At 41.7% G+C, this 21,389-nt stretch overlaps 1 protein-coding gene across 1 annotated transcript in view; it reads left to right on the plus strand.

The window, feature by feature from the left end:
- TBC1D9 (TBC1 domain family member 9) overlaps positions 1-20,433 on the plus strand; it is a 115,782-nt gene extending 95,349 nt beyond the window's left edge. Inside the window, exons 14-21 of the mRNA XM_028102223.2 lie at positions 3,200-3,298; positions 3,446-3,514; positions 7,991-8,231; positions 13,252-13,317; positions 14,088-14,174; positions 16,940-17,014; positions 17,109-17,212; positions 18,300-20,433. Coding sequence (XP_027958024.1) covers positions 3,200-3,298; positions 3,446-3,514; positions 7,991-8,231; positions 13,252-13,317; positions 14,088-14,174; positions 16,940-17,014; positions 17,109-17,212; positions 18,300-19,001 — 1,443 coding nt within the window. The 3' untranslated portion in view covers positions 19,002-20,433. The remainder of the gene's footprint in view (positions 1-3,199; positions 3,299-3,445; positions 3,515-7,990; positions 8,232-13,251; positions 13,318-14,087; positions 14,175-16,939; positions 17,015-17,108; positions 17,213-18,299) is intronic.
- The last annotated feature ends 956 nt before the right edge of the window (positions 20,434-21,389 follow it).

A 21,389-nucleotide genomic window follows, 5' to 3' on the forward strand; every position in this document is an offset into this window, starting at 1 on the left:
TGGTGGCAGGTGAGCAGAGAGGTAGCTGCTGGAGCAGGGAGCACGTGTAGGACGGCTAGGCCTTAGTGAAGACTCAGAATTTGGCCTGCTGTAAAGCGCCTGGAGTTTTCAGCAAAGTAGTGTCATCGGCCATAGGTTTAAGACAGAACATTCTTGCTTGTGGGAGAAAAATAAAGGTGCAATGCTTCGAGGAAGCAGGATCAGTTTAGAGGCTATTGTAAGAGATAGTAGTGGTTTCTACTAGGGTGGGGACAGGAGAGGGGCTGAGCAGTGACTGGGAATCCCTAGGGAGTAGGTTTTGATAGAGGGAAGAGGTCTAAAGACGAAACCCTGGAGCTCCCCAGGGTTTAGAGATGGGGACGATGTGCAGAGGAGACAGAAAAGAAGTAGCCAGTGAGGAATGAGGAGAACCCAGAGGATGGGATTAAATGGAGTTAAAACAAAAGAGATAAACTTATGCCAAGCACCATAATAAGCAGTTTATAAGTGTTAGATCTTGTATTGCTTGGAACGCAGACCAGGCGGTTGTAACAAGAGACTCCAAAACAGAGTTAAACAAGATAGAAATTTGTGTGTCTTTCACTTTCAGTCCGCGTAGGTGGCTCAGGGCTGGTGTGGAGCCCAGTGGCATTAAGGACCCAGGCTTTTTCTTATCTACTCTTAAGAAATGTCATATCCCCACAGGAAGGAGATAGGGTGGGTGTGCTCTGCTCCTTTAATAAGCCCTTGTTCGTGAAATCTCTACTCACATCCTAATAGCCAGAATCTAGTCACCTGGCCACAACAAGCCACAGGGGAAGCTTGGAAATATCTTTTGCTGAGCATCTGGGTACTCGCTGAAATTTTGAATTATATACATGAAGGGAGAACAGATTGGGAAGACAACTGCCAGTCTGTGTGACAGCCATTAGGTACGTCTCACAGTTGACTTGGCTAGATAATGCTAGTCCTCATTTCAAAATTTCCAAAACTCAGTGTTCTCTCTCTATACCAATAAAGTCTTAAACTCACCAGTAATTTCTCAACTCCCTGATTATCACTCACTTTTCAGATTGATCCATCACGTTCTGTCCTAAAATGTTACACCATAACTTCAAAGCCACTCTTTTACTTAGAAATAATTATAGATTCAAAGGGAGGTAACAAAGAATGGTACAAAGAAGTCACGTGCACTTTTCGTTCAGTTCCCCACCACCACCCAATGCTGACATCCCAAACAAGCTTATTCAGATTCCACCAGTTCCGTATGCATTCTGTGTGTGTGTGTGTGTGTGTGTGTGTGTGTCTATGAAGTTTTGTCACATGCATAGCCTTGCATAACTACCACCACAGTAAAGATCCTCAAGTGTACCATCACAAGACTCTCAAACTACCCTTTATAGCCACACCCACCCTTCCCTCACCCTATTGCTAACCCTGGCAAACATTAATCTATTCTCCCTCTCTATAATAATGTTATCATGATTAATACATAAACAAAATATGCAGTATGCATTCTTTTGAGATTTGCCTTTTTTCCTTCATCACAATTTCTGTGAAAAATAAATCCTAGTCATTTTGTATAAAACAGTTTTGGTGGTTTTTGTTTTTGTTTTTTACCCTATTTCTTGAGTAGGATTCTGTGGTACAGACGTACAAAGACAATGTTTAGGCCCCCTGTTTAACATACTCCTATAACTGTTACCCAGATCAATATGAGCACCCCAGAAATTCCCTTTGTGTCCCCTTCCTGTCACTGTCCATCCATCCAAAGTTAGTAATTCTCCTTTTTTTTTTTTTAAGATTTTATTTATTTGACAGCGAGAGAGCACAGCAGGGGGAACAACAGAGGGAGAGGGAGAAGCAGGCTGCCCACCAACCAGGGAGCCTGATGCGGGGCTCGGTCCTAGGACCCTGGGATCACTACCTGAGCCAAAGGCGGATGCTTAACCATCTGAGCTACCCAGGCGCCCCTCTCCTGACTTTTAAATCCATAGGTTATGTTTGCTTTTGAACTCCATTCATAAATGTATAATTCCATTCATATGGAATGAGCTCTTTTGGTTCTGGTTTATTTTGCTTAGCATTATGAGTGTGAGATTTATCCAGATTGTTCATTTTCATTGCTGTGTAGTAATCTATTGTGTGATAATATCACAAATTATTTATCCACTCTACTGTTAACTAGCATCTGAGTGGTTACTTGCTTTTGGCTAATAGTGGCACTATGAATATTCTAGCGTATGACTTTGGGTAAAAACATACATACTTTTTGGGGAAGGTACTTAGGAATTTATGTGTCATAGGTATATGTATCTATTCAGATTTAGTAGATACTGCAGACAGATTTCCCAAATGGTTGTACCAATTGATATACTCTGAGCAGCAACATATGAGGGTTTTGGTTGTACCATAACCTTGCCAACACTTGATAATATCTGTCATTTTTTTCTTTATCCTTTCAATGTGTTGATCCATGACAGCCATTGCTTCCATGGTTCAAGCTTCATGCTTTAAGCAGAACTTCTTTGTTTTTCTTTTGCACCACTAGGAGATCTAAAACTTTGTATATTCTTTCTTTGGCTTTTGAAGTTTCATTCAACAAACATTCAGGTAATAGGAGGCATTTTGGAGTTTGGAAAGGTAGCTAACCCACAGTGTCTGCCATCCAAAGACAGTGTAGGTTTCTGAACCAGGACAAATGCTATAGAGCTGGAGAACAGGAACAGGGAGCCTCACACAGACGTTTCTTCTGACCTCCCAGGCTAATAGTAAGCTTCAGATACTTCCTTTCTTCTTGTCAAGAAAATTCTTCCTTTGAAGCATTTTTTCTTACACTTCTGACCTCCCAGGCTAATAGTAAGCTTCAGATACTTCCTTTCTTCTTGTCAAGAAAATTCTTCCTTTGAAGCATTTTTTCTTACACAAATGGCCCTTATAGCCTTATTTAACCTTTTCTTCCCTATAAACTGTTGTTGATTTGAGCAACACTCATTTGACTTTGACATTTAGTTCAGTGGTTAAGAAGCATGAGAATTCCCTGTTATTTACTTATGGTTGCTAAATTGTTTTTAAAATAAATGAAGGCATAGTCTAGGATGTCTGTCATTTCATAAGAAATTTCTTCTATGTATCCAGCTTGTGTCTCCATAAATCTTGCATACATGATACTATGTACTTTAACAGATTTCTCAGAAATACTGTTATTGCTCCTTTCTAGAAATTTGGAACCATCCGGGCAGATTTGATTGAGCAGATGAGATTCAAACAGAGACTGAAGGTGATCCAGACACTGGAGGATACTACAAAACGGAACGTGGTAAGTCCTGTAAAAAATAGCAAGTGGCCTTCTTTCTCCATAAATTCCTGCTGGACAGACTGAGATGATTTAAAAGAAGAAAATCAGAAACTTTCCCAATATAATGTCTTTGAGATTGTGAAATTCATTCTGTCTACCTTCTTATAGGTCCGAACAATTGTGACAGAAACTTCCTTTACCATTGATGAGCTAGAAGAACTTTATGCTCTTTTCAAGGTGAGTTTCAAAGTAAATCCATGTACATTCAGGGGAATAAAAGAGTTTACTTTAATGATTCAATCAGTTCTAGGTTTTTCTGTTAAATTGTTAAGGGACAGCATGAGGATCAACATGCATAAATATGTAGAGCTGAGAGTATGAAAATGGAATGCTTAATATGAAAAATAAACATATTCTTATTACTCATTTAAGCTGATGTTTTAGCTTTGTTCCACTCCGTATAATATTTTAGCTGTTTCCTTGGACTTGACAAAGAAGGGTATTACTTTATAATACTCATTGGAATGATGGCAATTGAGTTTAAGTGCTGCCTGAAATTATTGTAAATTGTGATTTTTATATTAAGCTGTATTAAAGCACCCTTCGAGCTTTCCTATATTAAGCTATGTTAGAGCACACTGAAAAAAATATGTAGCTAGAGTAAGCATAAAGCTGTTCAGCTGTCTAAGGAAAAGCCTGATTGGTTAAAGTTCTGTGGTTTTCATTCCATCATTCAGCCCATACCAATCTTAGTCCTGAATGACAAAACATTTTATTAGTAAATAAAGCAAAGTAGAATTTTTTTCTTCTAGAAAAAAAAATACTTGTAACTGTCATTATCAACCTCATAGGCAAAGATGTGGTAATGAGCAGGAGAAAACCTTTAAAAGATGTCTTTTATGCTGATAACCCATTTTATCCTGATTTCTAATTGGGTAGCTTCTTGTTTGTAGTGCCTTTTACTGCCAGAGCTAAACATGACTATTTGGAGGACTGCAGAGGTAGCAGGAAGCATACAAGAAAAAGATCTGTGTTGAATACTAATAGATCTTAGAGTCAGAGCATGTGATAGCTGGGAATGTTTTTGCTAATATTCCTACTTGCGTGTTAGCTGCTTACTGAAGAGCACCACTATTTTATTTTATTTTATTATTATTTTTTTAAGATTTTATGTATTTATTTGTCAGAGAAAGAGAGAGAGAGAGCACAGGCAGGGGGAGGGACAGAGGGAGAAGCAGGCCCCCTGCTGAGCAAGGAGCCCGATGTGGGACTCGATCCCAGGACCCTGGGATCATGACCCGAGCCAAAGGCAGACGCTTAACTGACTGAACCACCCAGGCGCCCCACCACTATTTTATTTCTTCTTGTTTCACTGGGGCCTACTCTAGTGTCTCTGCCTGGCAGGTGCTCTGAACGTGTGTGTTGAATACATAGGTAAATTAGTGATCAGTTATTCATCTAGTATAATTTCTGCATGTTTCTGATGCGGGTGCAGAGAGCTTGAGGTTTCACGGCTAGTTAGTGATGCCCTTCATGCAGCCCAGCAGCGTGACCAGCAGAGTGGACACCACCCCCTCCCCCACCAGCCTCCATTTGGCGCTTGATGGTGAAGTCTTTATAGTGTGCCAGCCCATTCATATTTTATCCATATACCGTAACTAACTGCTCAGTGTAAGCTGGTTATCCATAAGAAAGGGTCCCTCTTGGTTCCATAAGGGAAAAATACAATGATCCAACTTGGATCAAAACAAAAAAATACAACGATCCGATTAAGATCAGATTTTAAAAGGATGCTGAGGACCAGAAGAAAAGTGCTTCACGGGGTGATGTGGGGGTTAGAGCTGGGCTTTGGGTAAGTGAACAGAAGTGGGAATAGCAGCCGGAGGCAGCAAGACCATGAACAGTTAACAGGAAGGGCATTGATATTAGAAAGAGGAGGCCGCCTTTGAGGGACACCCGGGAAAGGAGGGCCAGGCTGGTTGTGCGGAAGTCCCAGATGCAGAGATTGCTGAAGCCATGACTTCTTAGCTGGGCACCCCTGCGCTCTCTGGTCAGCACACCTTCAGGTACCAGGTGTGTCCTGTGGACCCTGAGAATATGCCTGAAGAAAGCACGCTGTTCTTAGACTCCAAAGCCCTGCCTAAGGCTGTGTTGACAAACAAGAGTTCCCCAAATCTACGGAGCACCCCAAGAAAGAATCTGAGACTCGGTGTCAGGGTTGGGAAGGAGACTCAAGAGATAACTGTGGGGGGCGCCTGGGTGGCTCAGTCGTTAAGCGTCTGCCTTTGGCTCAGGTCATGATCCCAGGGTCCTGGGTTCGAGCCCCGCACCGGACTCCCTGCTCCGCGGGAAGCCTGCTTCTCCCTCTGCCACTCCCCCTGCTTGGGTTCCCTCTCTCTCTGTGTCTCTCTCTGTCAAAGAAATAAATAAAATCTTCAAAAAAATAAAAAGATAACTGGAACCCAAGATAAAAACTTCAGTTATGGGGGCGCCTGGGTGGCTCAGTCGTTAAGTGTCTGCCTTTGGCTCAGGTCATGATCCCAGGATCCTGGGATCGAGCCCCACATTGGGCTCCCTGCTCCGCGGGAAGCCTGCCTCTCCCTCTCCCTCTCCCCCTGCTTGTGTTCCCTCTCTCGCTGTCTCTCTCTCTGTCAAATAAATAAAAATTAAAAAAAAATACACTTCCTTATGGACTCTCTTTTGAGTCTTCTGAACACTTTTAAGTGGTTTTAAATCACTTGAACAAACATTTGTTGAGACATCAGTATGTGTCAGACAGTCTGCCAGACTCTTTAGTCCTTTAAAAAGCCAATTTCCAGGGGTTTTTCTGCAGATAAAAGGAAAGATGCAGTCCTCTCCCAAGGAGCTCATAAACTTGTCAAACCACTAAGCCTACATGGGACATTAATGTAACATTGTGTGTCAACTATACTCAAGTTAAAAAAAATAATAATAAAAAAAAAGTTAAACTTGGAGGAAAAATGTGGAAAGGCTGCCACCTTGAGGCACGTTTGATGGAAAAATGTAGTTCAAGGCCCCTTTGCCCTAGTTTCTCTTGAACTCTCTAAATGAGTCCTTTGATCCTTTTTGGATGTCGGGGGCCCTGGTCCCCACATGATGGAGTATGGGAGCTTATCAAGGAACAGGCTCGTATTTTCCTGATGGTTGGGAGCACCATGAAAGTACCTGGACCCACATTCAAGCCTGGTTCCAGAATAACTTGAATGCTTTAGCTAGGAGAAAATGCTCTGGGCAACCTTCATCCATAGATCAGGTAAAGAGGACCCCTCCCCGGGGCGGATCACCAACACCGTCCCACCCACAGAGGGCTGCTGGGCATCCCTTCCCGCTAGATCCTTGCGGCCTTTCTGATCTCAGCCTCGCCTGCCTCCCTCTGACAGCCTGCACTCCAACCTCACCCCTGCAGCCAGGAATGCAGTCCCAAAGCCCTGATGAACTCTGACCCGCTTCCTTCATTTTCCGGAGGCTGCAGTGCAGAAACCTGGCTTTGGCTCTGCTCCCCACCTCTCCTTCCTCTCTTGCCTACTCCCGCTCCTCTCTCTTTTAGTTTATTAGCTGTGATTCCCAGTAAACAATTGTGGTAGAGACATTTGGGCTTTGCTCCTTTCTAAGTGAGAGCAAAACTGAAGTACCACACACACGACGAATTCCCCCTTCACACAACTCCCAGGCAAGGGGGAAAGATCTGTTTCGAAAGTGCTTTTTTTCTGTTGCAGTATTTATACGTTACTGTCGTGAAATACTCAGACAGTACAGTAGGGAATAAAGTGAAAATAAAGTCCTGCTTTTCGTACCTCTCCCATTGCTCCCATCTACGCATCCAGAGCTAACTGTACATGTCGGGGGAGGGGTGTCCTTCAGGGCTTTTCTATTACGGGTTTTATCTTTGTGGTCTTCCTAGAGTGGATGCATATATCTACCAGAATCAATATGACTTCATGAATAAGAGGCTGCCTTGTTTCCAAGGACAAACAGGAAGCTTTTTGTTGTGTCCAGATCTCTAGTCTCCTTACCATAGCGATTCCTACTCATAATTTTTCTAAAGCTATTTTCAGATGTGCGCAATAAGACCACACGTTTGTAGCTTGAATACTGTGACTATGATATTTAAGTAATTTCAGTCACTGAGAGGCAGGGGGTGAGTGGGACACCACACTAGGAATTCAGAAACTCCCAATGTCATCACGCTTCTGCTCTGAGTAACTGGACGACCTTGTGAGAGCCACTCAGCCTCTGGGCTTTCTCACCCTCACCTAGAAAACAAGATGGTCAGATTGCTTAAATTACAGAGCCTTTTCAGGTTAACGTTCTATTTAATTTTTTTAAATAAAAATTTTTGTTTATTTTCATGGGATTTATTTTTTTAAACTCTCGTGAGTGTGTGTGTGAGAGGGAAGAACATAGGCGTACGGGCAGGGATGTTGGGGGGAGGGTCCCTTTCTTCACCTGCCTCCAGGAATCGAACTGGACCTTTCACACCAGATGTAAGCTGCAGAGGTGGTCCACGTGGAGTTAGTGGGGTGGTCGGGTGGAGATCTGTGTAGAACAACGGGAAGACAAGGAGCCCTGAGAGCAGACCAGCACCCTGGGAGACGCACACGGGTTGACCGAAAGCCTTTTTCCAAACGTCAGGCAGGGCCCTTTTCTTCCTGGTCGCATCCCCGATAATCCTCCTGTGCTTTCCTTTTTCAGGCAGAGCATCTCACCAGCTGCTACTGGGGCGGGAGCAGCAATGCGCTGGACCGGCACGACCCCAGCCTGCCTTACCTTGAACAGTATCGCATTGACTTTGAGCAGTTCAAGGGGATGTTTGCTCTCCTCTTTCCCTGGGCCTGTGGAACTCACTCAGAAGTGCTGGCCTCCCGCTTGTTCCAGTTATTAGATGAAAATGGAGACTCTCTGATAAACTTCCGAGAGTTTGTCTCTGGGCTAAGTAAGCATGTGCCGTTATGGCATGGCCTTGGAGGGGCTGATGGGGCAGTAACACCTGCCCCACTCCTGGTGGTCCTCAGCGCTGCCGTCAGGGCCCCAGCCCTGCACTGCCCGCAAAGATTGGGTTTAGAAGGCAGAGGAGCACATTTTAAAGTTTGCAAACTGCTGGTGACATTTGTTTTTAGTGAATGGATACACTATATGATTAAAGCATTTCCTTCTACATTGGTTAGTTCTCAGCCCTAGTTAAAATACCTTATCAGAGAATTTGCAAGACAGTAAAATGCCAACATAAACACTGAAACCACAGACTATGAAAGCTTACAAGAGAAAAAGAAGTATTTGGGTGGATTGTTTTTCTTTGACAAAAACTGTATTTCATAAAATTGTATAAAGGAATATAAAAACATTTCATAATGTTTTTAATAAAGGGCTGAAGAAACCACACAACAGTTCTGCAGTCTAAATGAAGGTCTTTTCTCTCCATTTTGCTTGGAGGAAGGCCCGTCCGTCGTGAGCAAGAGCGCCCCCATATAACAAGGAGCACGCGGTTTCTGCCTGTCAGCCTCACTGACCATGATTCTGTGTTAGCAGGACTGCCCTATGTTCTTTTGAACTCTTGTTCCATTTATAATTGAGTAGAAAAGCTATAGGGGTGTAGAGCTTGGCCCGCCAGATACGAGGTTGTGGTCATAGCAGGCATTATGTCAGGCTGCCAGAATGAGAGAAGAAGGGAAAAAAAAAGTTGATTCTAATTGTGCCACTCTGTGACCTTGGCCATGGCCATGTACTTTAAAACAACATGCCCTAGGAAAGATGAAGAGGTCAGGTATAGGATAGAGCCAACGATGATTCCAAAAAGTGCTCTAAATCTTTAAGAAAAATGACTAGTAAAGCTTTGTGAAAAACCAAAATAATAAAAAAAAAATGACTAGAAGGTATAAAGGCCCCAGGAAGCTGATGGTTTTTAAAAAGGCAAAGGGGTATAAATGAGATGCTCTTAGGAAGGAAGAAATTATTTGTATAAAGCACTCATGTATGTGTTTAAAGGGGGTAGGGGACATGGAAGAACTAGCCTTTTTTTTTTTTTAAGATTTTATTTATTTGAGAGCGAGAGAGAGAGCACGAGCAAGGGGGGAGAGGGAGAATCAGGCTCCCCACTGAGCAGGGAGCCCACCCGGGGGCTCGATCCCTGGACCCTGAGATCATGACCAGAGCTGAAGGCAGCCACTTAATTGACTGAGCCACGCAGGCATCCCCAGAACTAGCCTTTTTTAAGTGCAGACGCTGTTCGTACTTGATCACTAAATCCAAACAGTAGCCTTTTGAGGAGATAATAATGATAACTACCATTTATACAGCATTTACTCTGCTCCAGGCACTGCCCTAATGCTTTATGTACATTTAATCTGCCTAAGGCGCACAACTACAAAGAGTTTGAACCCAGGCATTCCAGGGGCAGAATTAGTGCTGTTACTATTATGCTTTATTACCCACCTGCTTACTATTATCATCCCCATTTTCAGTTAAAGAGATGAAAGCTTTGAAAGTTAAATAACTTGCTGGGACGTTAGTTTTTAGCGAGTCAATACTTAATCTCTTACTGAACTGAACTGCGCAGTCAGTACCTGTTGGGCCCAGGATTCAAACAAGGGCTGTCTGTCCTGATCGCTCACCCTTTTCTCACTAGTCGATGCTGATGGCAAGCAGGATAGTTTTTAGGGAAGGAGGAGCTATCAACTTTTAATACACAAGTAACACATAAGTACCTTGCACTTTTTAAAAAAAGTGAAGCAGTCCAAACAGGGCTAAAGACCCCTTTGACCCTCTTCTAATCTTTTCTGCCCCAGGGTAACTACTTATTACCAGATTGGTGGCTATCAAAAGGAGATTTTTTTAAAAATTATCTTTTGACATGGATAAGGAGGAGGAAAAAGAGACCAGTTCTGCATGTAGAAAGTGATAGAAATAAATATAAATATTGAATTTACTTAAGTTCAGTGACTCCAGTAAGAAAATACTCTTTAAAATCTTCAAGAAAGGAAAGAAGCTTGCAGTCTGGGATAGCGAAAACACTGGAAAAGAGTATTTAGCCTTCTCAAAATGCAATCGAGTTCTTGAGCAAAGTAAGCCTTGCCCTAGATACTTGGGAGGATGCTCAGAGCTGTTGTTAGTTATGTGGGTGAATTATAGTGATGGAGACAGACAGAAAAGAGAGATTCTGTTCATGCTTTAAACACTAAAAAAAGAATTCTGGAAAAGATGGATCAGTAATTTTTTTTGGGAGGGGATCAGTAATTTTAATGTCAGTCCCCCGAAAGTTCCCTCTAGAAATTCATAAACAGGTGGTCTATATGGAATTAGAAATAGATTACTATCAGAAGCCACGAATGAGCTGTATCTCCTTTTCCAGTCGTGTTGCTGAAAGGCAGTCTCTAAATATGTTATAGATGTCATGATGCGGCTGGTCATTTGACAGCTAAAACTCATTATAAATGGAAAAGGTAAGAGTATATAGAAGTTGGTGATTGGGTGACTGGCTGAACACTGCCCCCCAGGTGGGATGGTTAATGAATCAGTTTCAACAGAGTTCTCTAGTACCTTGGGCTTGATATTTAATCTCTGATCATTTCTTCATTTGCAAATGAATTACTGTCAGGATTAAATGAAATACGTCTAGTAGAGTTCCTGGAAGGATGCCTGATTTAAAAAGGGTTAGTTATTATTGTTACTATAATTACTCTTCATCCCCCTCTACTGGACTCAGTCAGCAACTGAAGTCATGGAAAAAGAGGAGGCCAAATTAAAACTGGGAAAGAAAAAAACAAAACAAAACCCACTATTGCTCACCAAATTTTCCAACTAAAGTCTAACGTCTGGTATTTTGAGTATTAGGGATCTGAAAGAATGACTTCCTATGTGAAGTTGACTCAGTAAAGGCCAACCCTAGCAGTTTTATAACTGGAAAAAAAAGGGAGAGAGAAAAGAGGCCTACTCACCAGATGTGTGGGCTACATGAAGCTGAAAAAGACAGCCAAAATGTTGGATGACAAAAATGAGATTTGAAAAAAAAATTCCCCATGAAGAAATGATTGGCAAAACAAATTGGTAAGGATAAACCAGAAATCCTAAATTTTAAGAAATGATTATGAGAAGGAAAAAAGGGGGGGGGGGCACCTGGCTGGCTCAGTCAGTGGAGTGTGTAACTCTTGGTCTCGGGGTTTTGAGTTTGAACTGCATGTTGGGTGTAGAGATTACTTAAAAATAAAAAATCTTAAAAAAAAAACCTAGTTAGGGTTTTTACATATGGTATAGTGGGTTCAGGCATGGGATCTAGAGTCAGACAAATCTAAATCCAAATCCTGGGCTTGCCACTTACTAGCCTATGACCTTGAACACAGTACTTACCATCAATAAGCTCAACTTTCCTCATCTGTAAAATTCGGCTAATATTTATGTCCATCTCATAGAATTATTGTGAGAGAAAAATGAACTACGCATGTTAAGTAGATAGCATGGGACTGAACACAAAGCAAATGATTAATAAATGTCTGTCATTATTTTCATGATAAGTATTAGTTGGTGTGCAAACATCTTGAGGTTTAGTTAACCACGTGGTCAATATGAAACTCCACAGTGAAAGAGTATAAAAAATTGAATGCAGACTCAGGGTATATTAGTAGTGGAGTCAAGAGTATATCCACTATTCTCTGAAGTGGACAAGAGGCTTCTGGAACTCTCTCCAGAGAGATATTGATTGACAAGGTGACACGTAAGGTGGATGTGCATAAAAGTAGGGAAAGGTATACAAACTATGTCACATGAGAAAGTGGAAAATAGATAAACTTGCCTTGAAAAGATAAGCTTGAGGGAGACCGGTGTGTTATCCTCAGAATCTGAAGGGTCGTTGTATTGAGGCAACAGACCTATTCTGTTTGGCTTTAAAGAGTAGAACAAGGGGGGAAAAAAGCAGTTCTAAACCTTTTTTTGAGTCATGGACTCTTGGAGATCTAATAAGGACTATGGACATTTTCTCCCCCACAAAATGACATACCCACATAGAGACAAAATTTTACATTTTAGGGGCTTCCTGGACTTTCTGAAGTTGAGATTGCAGGTTAAGGATCCTAAGACTAAAAAATTGCAGAAGAACTTTCAATTAATTTAAAGAATACATTGGTGGAATGGAATGCCCCTGGTGGTGACGAGCTCCCTGTCCCTGAGTGTCCCAGCAGGTGCTAGACTCTCCTGTCTTTTGCCTGTCTTTTGTGGAGGAGGGGAGATGCCTACATTTAGGGGGACATCGGACAAGACAACCCCTGATGTTCCTCCTAACCCAGATTCTGTGATTCCTCTTTTCCCAAAGCTGATTAATCTTCAACTAGGTGCTCTGAGGCAAGATATTTACAGAGGATTTTCTGATTCCTGAAATACACATGGACTTTAAAGAAAGAAGTAACAGTTCTTTTGATTGAAGTGATGGTGATATAGTGGCAGTAGATTAGGAGGAATTAAACTGAAGAAACATTTAGGAGACCCCAAAAACAACTAAAAGGGATTTTTACAGTGAGTAATTGGAAGCAATCTCAAACATATGAGATTATTTCTGAATTCCATTAGAGTGTTGAGACCCAGTCATATGATTTTTCTTAATAATAACACCTTTATTATGTGCCAGGCACTATTCTAAGCGTTTTATACATGTTAGCATGGTTAATTCACACATTCCTTTGATCCTGATGTCAAGACCACTGGTAGAATCTTCTATTTATGGTCCGTCCTTATATAGGGGAAACTGAGGTACAGAAAGGTTAACTCTCTGAAGGGCATATAGTAAGTACAAAGGATTTGAAACCAGGCATCCTGGTTCCAGAGCTCTTAGCCCAAATATGTGCTGGCCAGACCTGTTACCCAGTGTCTTGATTTCAATTTGCAAAAGGTAGACTTTTCAAGGGAATGCTAAGCCCAGAGGGGTCAGTAGTACACACAATACATTCACATTGGGACTTATGTGATTCTAGGTGCTGCGTGCCACGGGGACCTCACAGAGAAACTCAAGCTCCTGTACAAAATGCACGTCTTGCCCGGTAAGTGAGCTACACAGAGGAGCTCATGGATCTATACCAGGACCCGGTTTGAAATCTCTTTTTTTGATATTTAGAATCACTCACCGGTCACTGAGGATGAACGGAATAGTAATTAACCTACGTAGGTTCCTGAATCATGTGCTTGATTCTGTGGTCATTTTCCTGTCTGAGGTAGGAGTTGTAATAGAAAAGAGCAGACTTCTGCAAGAGAGAGAATAGCATTTGGTAACTCATGGGATACAAGGGTTGTGAAAGAGAAGAGAGGGTAGGAACCTGAGATTTTGAGTTTAGAAGGAGTCGTTTTAACACAGAAACGAGTGGGAAAGTTGGAGACGTTTTGAGCTCAGATTTTAAAAGGTTGGCCTGTAGCTTGGATGTAGCTAGCAAATACTTAAAAAAAAAAATGAGGGATTAGCATTAAGGATAGAGACAGGGTAGAACTATAGATTTGAGAATTATCTCTAATTGCATACAGTTTCCTAAAATTTGGTTTGTGAAGTAGCATTTCACAGAATTTAGGAGAATCTTAAAAAAAGGAAGATGTAAAGGGACGCTGTGGTGTGAGGTTGTTAAAAAGGAAGATGGAGTGAAAAATGGAGTGAGCTCCCCGCCCCCCATAAGGCGTTCAGGGCCCCCGGTGATGTGCCCCACTCCACCTTTGTAACTTCAGCTTCTCACCCTGCCCCTTGTCACTTCTTTAACAATTAAAGCACACTTTCACTGAGTCACCGCTCTGCCAATTTGAGAATTACCTCTCCTCCTCTCTCTAGAGCCATCCTCTGATCAAGATGAGCCAGATTCTGCTTTTGAAGCAACTCAATACTTCTTTGAAGATATCACCCCAGAATGTACACATGGTAAGTGACTTTCCTCGCCAGGGGTACTATATTTCTTTTCCACAGAGCCCTCTGTCATTGGAAAAAGTTGCCTCCAAAGCTAGTCAATCAGAGAAGTATACCAATCCAGTTGCCTAATATGTTACTTTCTTTTCACATTTCTGAAGTCGGGCAACCAACTACTGGGGAGTGGGTACTTGAAGGGTACTGAAGGGACCATGTACACCATGTCCCCCTGGCTTAGGGAAAACATGGCCCAAAGAGCTATGTATTTTACTCCACTCTCCCTGCTATAGTCAGCTCATTAAGGACATCATCCTGTTATTATGCTGCTATCCAAAATCAGGGCATTTCTGCCAGAAAGAGTTCTCTTATTTCTGTCTTTGCTCTGTTAACGGCCATTAGCAAACTTCAGCCCGTGGGCCAAATGTGGCCCACGGTCTGTTTGCACAACCTGTGAACTAGGAATGGTTTTTACATTTTTAAATGGTTTCCAGAAATCAGAAGTAGAATAATAATTCATGATAGGGGAAAATTATATGAAATTTAAACTTCAGTGCCTAGAAATAAAGTTTTAAAGCTGTTCATTTATATATTGCCTCTGGCTGCTTTCATCCTACAGGGGTAGAATTGAGTAGTTGAGACAGAGACAGTATGGCCCTGCAAAGCCTAAAATATTTACTCTCTGGCCCTTTACAAAAAAAAAAAAAATGTGCTCACTTCTGCTTTATGTAGTTGTCAGATCTACATAGACGCGATTCAACTCATTGTATATATCTCCAAATTTATATATTGTCATGTCCTATTTGTCTCGTATGAATTTAAGCAGTGTCTCTCAGCTTGCTGCTGCAGTGAGTTATTTACCTTCTCATCCATCATCAGTGAAGCTTCATGATTTCACCCAAGTCCAAAAGTAAATGTGGTTGCTCCTGGGTCCTTTTGCCTCTTAAATTTGCCATTCCAAAATAAGCAGAGTTTAGACCAGCTTTTTACTATTATTATTGGAGTATAATTAACATACAGTGTTATCTTAGTTTCAGCTGTACAACGTGATTTATTCTGTACATTACTCAGTGCTCATCACGATAAGTGTAGTCACCATTTATTATCAAACTGTGTTATTATGATTGAGTAGAAAGGGGTGAATCGGATCCAGTCTTATTATTGGCAATACGAATTGAGGGTAGGATCTGTGGACAGACTGCTACTCTGCTGTTCTGTATATTGTTACCCAGGTGACCTCAGGTAGGTCCTGGTATTTCTGAATCTCAGTTTCCTTCTGTGGAAAATGGAGATGGTAGCTGTCCTCTTGGGTGTAGATTGGATTTAATGAGATAATATAGGAAGGCTTTTAGCATAGTGTCTTCACATGTCCTACGATATTCTTGGCTTTGTTAGCAATAGTATTTTGGCTGCAGAATGTGAGCCCTGTCTTTCTTAGTAAACACTCATTTCAGAAAAGGATCCACTTGTTTCAGAATGCTTCAGCAGTGCTCACATGCCAATAGCATTTAATAATGATCAAAGTCGCTTTTTAAAAAATGTTTTTCTAACTCCAAAATTATTATTGCTTTGTGTTAAAATTCTAAAAATATAATATATAAAATAAGCTAAAGATAATCTTAAAATTTTATAATACAAAAATAACAGTATCTTGAAATATTTTCTGTCATTTTTATTCATATAACATGTATGTCTATTATAAACCTGGGATCAAACTGCCTATATAGTTTTGTAGACTACTTTTTTCATTTAAAGTCCAGTGAGCATATTACTATGTCATGAAACAGTCTCTGGAAACATGGTTTTTAAATGGCTGTATTATATCTATTGCACAAACTTACCATATATTAAATATTTTTTAATATCTACTGGTTTCCTAAATCACTTTCAACATTAAGAGGTGAAGAACTTCTTGGTGACAATATAGTACATTGTTCTCGCTCTGTCTTAAAACCTGCTGAGATTAACCTGATGCTCAATTCAGTGAAGGTCCCATATCCCAAACCAGCCATCTTTTGGATGATTGAAGAAGTGCTAGAATGCATTCTGACAGCTGACAAATGGAATGGGAATGGGGGTTATATACCTCTCCTTTTTGAAGTCCTATGTGCCCTGTGATGTCCCGTTTTAAGAAGAAAAAGAAAAACAGTTATAAGTGGTTTCCTTGAAAGTCCTATCTTTGAAATGCCAGATTAGGAATGTCAGGAATTTTGTAGGATTTTTTGGCTTCCCTTTTATCAACATCGATTTTAATTTCTTTTTTAAAAAGTTCTTGATCTTTTGCAGGGCCTGACAGAAAACCAGGCTCGTGTATACAAAGTTAAGATGATGTAACAGAGAGGGTAGGGAAATCGACACTCACTGGGCCGTCACCACCATTTTTTTAAGTACGGAAGACTACATCACATCGTTCCTTTAATTCCTAATTCCACACTGAACGCCACTTGTGAAAAATAATTCTGGGGGAAACCATTACCGAGAAATAGGGCTGTCGGATAAAATAGGGAACACCTAGTAAAAGCTGAGTTTGAGATAAATAAAAAAATCATTTCTTTAGCACGAGTGTATTCCATGTGCTCTGTAAGGCTCACTTCTACTAAAGTGTTCTTGGTTATTTATTTCAAATTCAAATTAACTCCATGTACTGGGTTTTGGTTTTGGTTTTGTTTTATTTTGCTGAATAAGGCAACCTGACCTAGAGGCTTTTCTATTTTCTACCACAAATGCTGAATCTGTGGGTTTGTTGGATAACCTTGTAATCTTTTTCTTCTCTTTCTTGGCAGTGGTTGGGCTGGATAGCAGAAGGAAGCATGGTGCAGATGATGGCTTTGTCACAGTGAGTCTCCAACCCGACAGAGGTAAGGATGCTCTCCTCCGCATGTTTACCTTACTGCGGGGTGGATCCTTGTTTCTTGACCTTTGAATACTTATTGCTTGACACTTGGGTTTTAGGGAAGAGGGCAAATTCTCAAGAAAATCGTAATTATCTGAGACTCTGGACTCCAGAAAATAAATCTAAATCAAAGAACGCAAAGGATTTACCCAAATTGAATCAGGTAAGTGTTTAACATTTCAGTTCATTCATTTCGAACCTTGAAGCTCTGTTTTCCAGTCACAGAAAGATGTAGCGTTAAGTCCCCCTCAAAGAGAATGGTAACTCGGTATTTTAATTGGGATCTGTGTGGATCTATTTTGTGCATGTTTCTGTGCATCAAAAAATAGGCTCAGTCATGAGAAGGTGACCCCCGCAGAGAAAATGTGAATCACAAAATAATCAGTTTTGAGGGTACAGGCATTCTCATTTCAGTTATTAGAAATACCCTCAGATACTCAAAAGACAAGCTCATGCTGTTTGCAAATTTCTGTGCTCGGCTATAAAGATACCTAATACACTTTCTCCTTAAAACGCTGAAATGTCGCGAGGCAGATGAAACAATATAAATAATTGTAACACAGGATGCCAATGCTGAGTTGCCTATCAGGAGAGCAGATAAATCCTGTGGGTGGGGAGTCCAGGGACACCAGCAGACGTGTCATGGGAGGGGGCATTGGAGCCTCGCCGCGGGCTGCATACCGAAGTGTGGAGACATGAAATGAGATGAGGTCTGGGGTTTCCTTACGATGCTTAACAGAGGATAAAAAGAGTTAGTGGAGCAACTGTCTGACAGTCGTTCTTGACCTCAGGTGACCGGTACATGAAGGTTTATTATTTCATTCTTTCTATGTTTATGGACGTTGGAAAAATTTCAAGTTAAAAAGATTGGAAACATGAGTAAAGAGACTTTAAACAACACGTCAATCCATCCGACATCTAGGACTTTTCAAGGGTCTTTCAGGAACCTTAGTTTTTTTTTAAGATTTTATTTATTTTATTTGACAGAGAGGGAGAGACAGAGAGAGAGCATGAGCAGGGGGAGCAGCAGAGGCAGAGGGAGAAGCAGGCTCCCCGCTGAGCAGGGAGCCCGACTCGGGGCTCGATCCCAGGACGCTGGGATCACGACCTGAGCCGAAGGCAGACGCTTAACCAACTGAGCCACCCAGGTGCCCCCTAATATCAAATAGCTTTCCAGCCCGCTTCAGTCCTGCCTCTGTGCTTCCCATGAAATGGTCACATCCTTTGTGTTTTTCCGAATCGCTTTTCAGGGGCAGTTTATTGAGCTGTGTAAGACAATGTACAACATGTTCAGCGAAGACCCCAATGAGCAGGAGCTGTACCACGCCACGGCCGCGGTGACCAGCCTCCTGCTGGAGATTGGGGAAGTCGGCAAGCTCTTTGTCACCCAGCCTGCAAAGGAGGGTGGGAGCGGGGGCAGCATCCCAGGCATGCTCTTCCCCAAGAAAGGGCCCAGCCAGCCTTACGTGGTGGAGTCTGTTGAGGCCCTGCCGGCCAGCTTGACGGGAGAGGGTGAGGAGCACTCACTGGGAGGGCAGATGGAAGACATTAAGCTGGAGGACTCCTCTCCCCGGGACAACGGGGCCTGCTCCTCCATGCTGATTTCCGATGATGACACCAAGGACGACAGCTCCATGTCCTCGTACTCGGTGCTGAGCGCCGGCTCCCATGAGGAGGACAAGCTGCACTGCGAGGACATTGGGGAGGACACGGTCTTGGTGCGCAACGGTCAAGGCACGGCGACACTGCCCCGGAGCACCAGCCTGGACCGGGACTGGGCCATCACCTTCGAGCAGTTCTTGGCCTCCCTCCTGACTGAGCCGGCCCTGGTGAAGTACTTTGACAAGCCCGTGTGCATGATGGCCAGGATCACCAGTGCAAAAAACATCCGGATGATGGGCAAGCCCCTCACCTCGGTCAGTGACTATGAGATCTCCGCCATGTCAGGCTGACACCTGCGCCTTCACTGGGGACGGGTTGGGGAGGGAGGGGAAGGGTTTTGTTTTTGTTTTTGTTTTTTAAATGTTCTGTGTTGGGGTTCCTTTCTCCCTTTTAAATTAAATATTTATTAGGACCCGGCTTGAAGCCTAGTGTTTTCATAATATAATACAATGAAAACTGTTGGAGAAATATTTAAACACCTCAATGTAGGTACAGTACGTTGTCTTAGGGGGAGGGGGATTTCCCAGAACACAGTTTATTCAGTGAATTCCCCCCCCCAAAAAAAAAGATGAATCTGTCCGTGATATGTGTGTATTTTAACTTCTTAATCTTGCTGTTGAGCTGTATACATGGTTTAAAAACAGTGCTGTTTAACGCTAAATAAGGCAGCAGCCATTCGTATTTGGGCTTTCTAAATGATACTAGACCCATAAGGAAAATGAAATGCCATGAACACAAGAATGTTCCCAAAAGGAAAAGAAACTGTCAGCTGAGGCAAATCCTATACCATCTTAGGGGGCATTCAAAATATTTTTTAAGATTTGAAATACATTTCATAAAAGTCCTCTATTCAAAAATCCTATTCAATAGATGTTTCCTTTCAAGGAGGAAACGTCTGAGGTTCTAAACAATTATGAACGTGTAAATGATTTTTACATATGCCAGAATAACACTTCTATTTGATCAATCCAGACCAATACCAGACTGATTTTGCATTAGAAAACTGTTCTGATTATTTAAGTCAGCTGACCAGAATTCAGGGAAAATGAACAGTCTTTTGTTACAGAGAATCTGAAAATGGCAACAAAGAAGACAGAGGGCTCTGGATTTTCTTTTTCGCCCCCCTCTGGAAAGAGTGAAAGTACTGATGCTTCTGATACTGGATCTTCAGCTTCTTGTTACTCATTGCAAATAAAGCAAAAACTAAAACAAACTTTACCATTTCTATACTCTACATAGAATCAAGAAATTATGCCATGTATTGCCTATGATCATCTTTCCAGTTAAATCGATGTAAAGTAGAGATCATGTAAACTTAAAAAAACAATCTGCAAGATAATGTACCTGAATGTTTTAAAGCAGAACTTGTCACTTTATTAAAAGAATAGTATGCTCTATCTATTTCCTGAATGGATGTGGAAAAGAAGATTAGCGCACCTGCACTTTGGATTCTTGCTTTTTTTAAAATTTTATTACTATTCCAGTTTTGCCTTTTACAGATGTTGAAGGTTTTCTCTCCTGTTGAATCATCATCATGGTCACATTTTCTTTGCTTATTCAGAGTGTTCGTTTCAACACGTTCCTTTATGATGCATTGTGTTTTTATGTTAACTCTTGCTGCTGTTTTTTATTTTGTTTACAGAATGATTTTTAAACTGTCCAATGAAGTAGTGTTAACCTCAAGTAGGACAAATGTGAAAAATAAAATACATCAAATATCCAGATGTGGCTTTTATCTCAGTGCTTGAGGTCCTAGAACTAAGGCAATAACGTGACTCTTTTGACAACTTTAGGGGAGATTCTATTTGGACAACCATTTGACTAAGTAAACCAGCGCTTACAGGCAAATGTTTTGAGATGAATACAATATGTAGTGATGTGCGTGCGAATGGGTGTGTTTAAAATAAGAGAATGCTTATCAGTTATCTAATTATTATTTTTTGTAAGATTTTATTTATTTATTTGACAGAGACACAGCGAGAGAGGGAACACAAGCAGGGGGAGTGGGAGAGGGAGAAGCAGGCTCCCCGCCGAGCAGGGAGCCCGATGTGGGGCTCGATCCCAGGATCCTGGGATCATGACCTGAGCCGAAGGCAGACACAACCGACTGAGCCACCCAGGAGCCCCAGTTATCTAATTATTTAACTTACCCTGCATAAGAGATTAAAGGATGAAAATCCCTCTGTTTCATCCTCATCAGTACACTGTAATACCATTTAGTTTGTATCTAGTTGAGTAACTAGTCATTTAATTTATTTACCTTTAAGACGGTTACACATTATTCCATCATGTGTTTCTACCTTTAGGGGCGCCTGGGTGCATCAGTTGGTTGGGCATCTGCCTTCGGTTGGGGTCATGATCCTGGAGTCCTGGGACTGAGCCCAGTGTCGGGCTCCTTGCTCGGCGGGGCGTCTGCTTCTCCCTCTCTCTCTACTCTTCCCCCTGCTCGTGCTCACTCTCTCACTCTCACTCTCTCAAATAAAATCTTAAAAAAAAAAAAAAGAAAGAAAGAACAATAAAAATCCAATACTCTTTGCTCACCTCTACCTTGCCAAAATCAAAGATGGATTTGGGAGGGGAATAAGCATGGGTTTAAATGTCTTGCTCCGGGTAAACAAGAGGAGTCAGAATTTTCCATGGTTACTGAGAAAGGGACTTTGAATAGTGTGTCCCTCTGA

This window comes from Eumetopias jubatus, unplaced genomic scaffold (assembly GCF_037043125.1).
Source record: "Eumetopias jubatus isolate StellerSeaLion01/CBP00866 unplaced genomic scaffold, mEumJub1_p1.0 scaffold_2, whole genome shotgun sequence".
Classification (NCBI taxonomy): domain Eukaryota; kingdom Metazoa; phylum Chordata; class Mammalia; order Carnivora; family Otariidae; genus Eumetopias; species Eumetopias jubatus.